The sequence below is a fragment of the Anoplophora glabripennis genome, unplaced genomic scaffold, assembly GCF_000390285.2.
Source record: "Anoplophora glabripennis isolate ALB-LARVAE unplaced genomic scaffold, Agla_2.0 scaffold2042, whole genome shotgun sequence".
NCBI classification, from domain to species: Eukaryota; Metazoa; Arthropoda; class Insecta; order Coleoptera; family Cerambycidae; genus Anoplophora; species Anoplophora glabripennis.
In genome coordinates, this window is record NW_019418138.1 from 1067 (window position 1) to 7251 (window position 6185).

Sequence of the window (6185 nt, forward strand, 5' to 3'; positions counted from 1 at the left end):
TTTCCTTTGCCTTTGGCATCAAGTACAATGTTGGAATAGCTACAAAATTAAACATTAAACATAATTATTTGAGACAATGTGATAAATTTAATAACTTACTTGTTTTTTCAGTCTCTTCGGCATAATATTCATAACTTTAGCCTGGATAGCATCTTCATAATCTTCAATTGTGAAATGCATGCTACACACTTTTTTATGTTTTGGATCAAACATATCCTTCCGATATCAGTTGGAAAAGAGTGAAAACTAATATGTTGGCCAGCTTTCTCACTGTTACTTTTACAGATGGCTACAGCACAGATATATCTTGGCATCTACATTTAAAATATAGTTTTGAATAATACTCAAAATATATTCATCTTTCTCGTGTAAGACAACACTTTTAATTTACAGTTTTTGTAGCCATTACACAATTTAAATGAAAAAAAAATAGGTACCTAAACCCAAACATTATCATATATTTTAAATTAACATACTTACGATGATTACAAAATATCCACTTCCCAATTCGTTTAAATGTAAAGTCTATATATTTTATTGCACCAAAAATCCTAAATTCTTCATAAAACACAAGAAAAACCACAGGAATAAACTCGAAAAACCACCTCAAAACGTTCAACGAATCGACAGCTCTGTGAGGTCTGCACAAAGTTGACGTCATCTGACCCCCGCTCGTTTTCCCCGCTTCCTATAATAAGGCAACCTATTCAGTTTACGGACCGTGATCACATCTCACATCAGTCAGGTTGCAGCACCCAGCGCTCCCCACCCTTCCGAATTTACGAACTCGAACGAAGCTAATTCCCTATGTAGCGTTGTACGGTGAAAGCACGGTATATCGGTATTGGGTGTCGTACATGTTCTAGATATGATAATTGACTGACTCGACCACAGTATTGCCAACTGTTCGAGAAAGATGGAACATTACAATGTAGAACATATACATCACAGATGTGTGCAAAATACGCCATATTTTAATTTAAACATATATTTTAGCGTGGTTCACTATCAAATAATTGAAAGTAAATCCGGAAGACTGGAACACTGAATAATAATAATCGATACCTTCAGATTAAACGCGTTATCTCGTGCTCAGATACTAAATTTTGCCATACTAGCTGCAGCAGTTGGTGCGGCAAAATTTGAGGTTCGGACAACTGAGATATCAGACATAAAGCTTTAGAGGAAACACATTATTTAAGTAAAAATAAGCAAAAATGTTTATATAAACCTTGGTCCTAAAACCCTTCGTCTTCATTAAATTTTTTGAAAAAAAAAAACAGTATTTATTTATTTACAAAAATATAACTACATATTATGTTTATTATCCAAACTTTGTTGTTTCAGTTCCATTCTACACTGTTGCATTATACACGTACTACCACGGTATAATTGATCATTCTGGAATAAACTTTAAAGCACATTGGTGGCAACCCTGGCAGCCTGATGCAATTTTTCATGACAACCACCACCAATATTTTCACGTAAATTTTGGTTTCAATATAGAACTCTGGGACAAGGTTAGTTCAATACTGTTTTACATCTTGTGTGTCCTAAATTAGACACATCAGCACTGTTATTGTATTTATCATATAAGATACGGAGTTGCCGCTATGGTGGCTGTAGTTGTCTCGCATTAATAATATGTACTTTTATTTTTGTAGATTCATGGAACTTACAGACGAAAAGATCGGATATATAGAGAAGATATTTTCTATGGAAAAGGAAAATCATTTGAAGACGTCAATGTTGACGAATTCAAAGAGGATTTAAAAGAAAGAGAATCAGAAAATCCTAAGGCATACCGTGGAAATAAATCTCATTATAAGTTAAGCGGGAAAGAACTGAAAAAAATTAATTTGTACAGTTAGGTCCTTTTTTCAAAGAGTTATATTTTAATATGAAAATATTCATATTCTATTTAAATTTTGGTTGTGGGATAAAGTTTCAACTGTATTGTAAATATATGTAAATATATTTTATGCAAAATTTAGAATTAAAATCTATCAGTTTTCTGAGCATTAAGTGTAACTTGATTTGCCTTTTACCACTCAATTTAAAACGTTAAACATTTTATTTAGAATTTATAAATATTTTATTTATAATTTTATTTATTTACAATTCTTATAAAATCGAAGTAGTCTCTGAAATATATATAATTTCTTTCTTAGACGGGGATACAGCCAAGGATAAAAAAGTTACACTCTTTTAAATTTTCAAGCTTTCGAAACTATATTTTGTTTCTTCATCAGAAAAAAACTACAATAGGATACAAGTTAAAATTTTCTTATAAAATAGTCAATTAAAAATTACTTACTATGAGAGAATTATATTGAAGTTAGCCAACATAATAGGTACACCTACCGCGGACATAGGTCGTTATTACAAATAATTAAAAACATCACAGGTTTAAAAACGGAAAATTGTACAAATATAAAGATTTTTAAAATTCATAACTACGGCAGACTGGAGCCGAAATCAAACAAAATTAACACTGTCGCCTGTCTTTTAGGTACAAATATCAGATAAGGAGGAAAAAAGTGAAAAAATATTAAAGTTTTTGTTCCCTTAATACTGTAACGTACTTTACTCGGTCGCCAAATTTTTGTAACACCCTTTATATACTTTACTTTATTTTGGTTTTGATTTTGCGGTGGTGACTGATCGGTTCAGACGTTACTTGTGGCTGCCCCCGGTATACTACCAACTCTAAACGGAATCTTAATTCACAATGGCGAATTCTAATTTACTGGATTTATTGACGTCACTGACGTCCCTATTTGGAGACGCCTACTTTATGACAACCCTTGACTACTAGTTTATCGGCAGCGGTGGTTGGCAGCCGGCGGTGGTGAGTGACGTCACAGGAACGTACTCCAGATTGAATCTTTTTGTTCGGTTTCTGTCTCGGGCGCCAGTTTCCCAAACTTTTACGTGGGGGAAACTCCACGTGAAACCTACCCTCGGTTTAGAGTAAGTACTCGGGATAGCTGCAGTGAAGAAAGTTTAAATCCAGGGGTCGGTTATATTTCTCTTACTTTTAATCAACGTAGTTCTCTGAGTGTAGTGTTATTTTCCTTTTAAAACAAACGGACTTATCAGTGTAGGTCACAAAAAGATAGTGCGACTTTTTACTGATCGGAATTTATCAATCTTATCGGTGTTAAGAATGAATACAAACTGGAAATATATTTACTAGATTTATTAATCAGGCCTATTGAATTTGAAACAAACAAACAAAAGTAAAACAGATTCTAATTACAATTATTATTACTAACTAAAACCAGGAATATACAAATAATGTACAAGCGGTGTAATTAAAACAAAATGGGTTAGAGCAATTATTATCGCGGCGGATTTAAAATGCCGATACGTTTTTTCGGAGCTGTAAATAAACACAAATTAGTCAAATATCAGGACTCACAATCGGTACGGTAGAAAAGCGGAGTATTTGGCGTTTTAGTTTATTTAAATAAACGGTCTAAGACTTTAAGAAACGGTACGCCAGAATAATATTCGGTTTTAAATTTCGGTCGGTGCTAGAAAGGGAAAAATAAGGTTAATTAATTAGAGCAATAAATAATTAATAAATAAATTGTCCCAATGGTTCTGAAACAAAGAAATAATTACGGGTTACTTTAATTCTACAAATAGACATCGGCAGTAGTTTCTAGCAAAGCGACGGAAATTAAGCGAAAATGCGATCAGCCAGGAGAAAAAGCCAAGCAACGGTTTACAACGGGCATAAACAAGCAAATGGTAATCAGGAAAATGATGTTGTTGGTGAACAGGAGGCAAAGTCTGGACGAGATGCGAGTTCAAATGCGGGGCGGCCGACAGATTTCTCCCAAAAGCGGTGGGGCACCCACCCAAACTTCGAGGATCTATCCGTCGCTGCACAGCCGACACACAACGTCTTCTACTGGCGGTGGGACACCCAGCCAAACCAGCAGTTTCGGTTACTCTGCCTTACAGCGTTTATCAAGCTTAGACGGTGGGGCACCCAGCCAAACCTTTGCCGACAACGCCGCTGCCGTACAGTCTGACACCTTCACGTCCTCTACTGGCGGTGGGACACCCAGCCAAACCAGCAGTTTCAGTAAAGGGGCTCACAGCGTTTGTCGAACGAGGGCGGTGGGACACCCAGCCAAACCGTCGCCGATAACGCTGCTACCGTACGAACCTGCACACAACGTCTTCCACTGGCGGTGGGACACCCAGCCAAACCAGCAGTTCGGTTGACGTGACGGACAACGTTCGTCAACGAGGGCGGTGGGACACCCAGCCAAACCTTCGCAGACAACGCTGCTGGAGCTCTTCGAGTTCTGGCAGCGAACTCCTTGGGTCGGGTGGTGGTCTCTGGTCGGTGTTCAGGTCCTTGGGGTGATCCTCGGGCTGGTGTTGGAGTTCTTCGAGTTCTGGCAGCGAACTCCTTGGGTCGGGTGGCGGTCTCTGGTCGGTGTTCAGGTCCTCGAGGTGACGTTGGAGTTCTTCGAGTTCTGGCAGCGAACTCCTTGGGTCGGGTGGCGGTCTCTGGTCGGTGTTCAGGTCCTCGGGGTGGTCCTCGGGTTGGAACTGGAGCTCTTCGAGTTCTGGCAGCGAACTGAGGATTTTCGTCCAGGAAAGGTAGTTTTATTGCCTCAGTCCCCTCTTGACTAGGCAGGAATCGTGGTGGGATTATGCGCGCGGTCCTCGACAAAGTGGGACAAACGAACGGTTCGACTCGACTCGCGGTTAATTGCTCTCACCCAATTAAACTAATTAAATAAATAACTGGCCCACGGCCTTGCATAAAACTGGAAATTAATAACGGTTCATTACAATACTTATGCGGAGAACGGGGAAACTCTACCAAAAATTTATAAACTGTTAATTAGTTAGATTATTAAACACAAATAACAATAAAGGTCACACTGAAAGACTGTCCCTGTGATTAAAATATTGATTTAATAAAAAAGTATAAATTACGCTGAGACCATCGATATCAGTCATTGCATTCATTGGAATATGCAATATGACACATCTCTAAAAATTTCTTTTTTTATGGTTTGTTTCTGAATCTAATACTAAAATTTCGTCATAATTCACACTATGACCAGAGGATAAACAATGATTTGCCAACATGCAACTGTGTTTATTCAGTCGTATGTCACTTTTATGTGCTGTAACTCTATCTTTTAGTTTTTGTTTTGTTTGATCTATATATTTCAAATCACAATCCATACATGGGATGCAATAAACTACACTGGTCCGCTGCAATAGCAGATCTTTATCTTTTAATTTAGTGAACAGATTATTTACCGTTAAATGATTTTTAAAAGCCTACTTGACACCACCTTGACCAGACAGACGTTTTTTAATTTGGAAGAAACAGCACCTAAATGTGGTACTGAAAAATAATGAAAATTTTGTATTGCTGAATTATTATTCCGGGAGTCTTGAACACGGAACTAAAAGATAGAGTTACAGCACATAAAAAGTGTCATACGACTGAATAAACACAGTTGCATGTTGGCAAATCATTGTTTATCCTCAGGTCACAGTATGAATTATGACGAAATTTTTGTATTAGGTTCAGAAACAAACCATAAAAAAAGAAAATTTTTAGAAATGTATCATATTGCAAGGGAAGGCAATCCGTTTGAGTGAAGCTATCCACAACTTTTCATCCTTGGTGCCGACGTAGAGGCAGTTTAATGAGAATAGATATTTAGTACACTCCACTATCGCCTTCACGCTGTTATCTTCCATCCACAACTCGTACTTGGACTTCATGTGTTGCATATGTAATTTCATGTATCTTTTCCACCCCAATTAGAAATTTAACATTTTAACAGAATGCTAGTCCAACTAAGTATAACACCCCATATTGTAGTCATTCAATGCCTGCCTTCAAAACACCCTTAAAAATTAATATTATTGCCGAAATGGAAAAAATTTAAATAATTTACCACTGCGATCCCAATTAGAGTGCGTTGATAAAATTTTAACAGAATATTAGCAAAACCACGTAAATCATCCCCATATAGCAGTCATCTATTGCCTGCCCTCGGAACACCCTTAAATATTCATATTATTCCGGAAATATAGAAAATTTTAAAATTTTACCACTTCCACCCCAATTAGAGTGTGTTGATAAAATTTTAACAGAATATTAGTAAAAGCATGTAAAACATCCCCATGTA

General features: G+C 36.9%; 1 protein-coding gene across 1 annotated transcript; it reads left to right on the forward strand.

The window, feature by feature from the left end:
• Positions 1–1347: 1347 nt before the first annotated feature.
• Positions 1348–2021, forward strand: LOC108916275 (lathosterol oxidase; the record flags this gene model as incomplete). Its single annotated transcript, XM_018722488.1, is given in 2 exon segments — positions 1348–1520; positions 1665–2021. Coding segments are annotated over 2 exon segments (380 nt in total), but the record flags the coding sequence as incomplete, so codon positions are not given.
• Positions 2022–6185: the final 4164 nt, after the last annotated feature.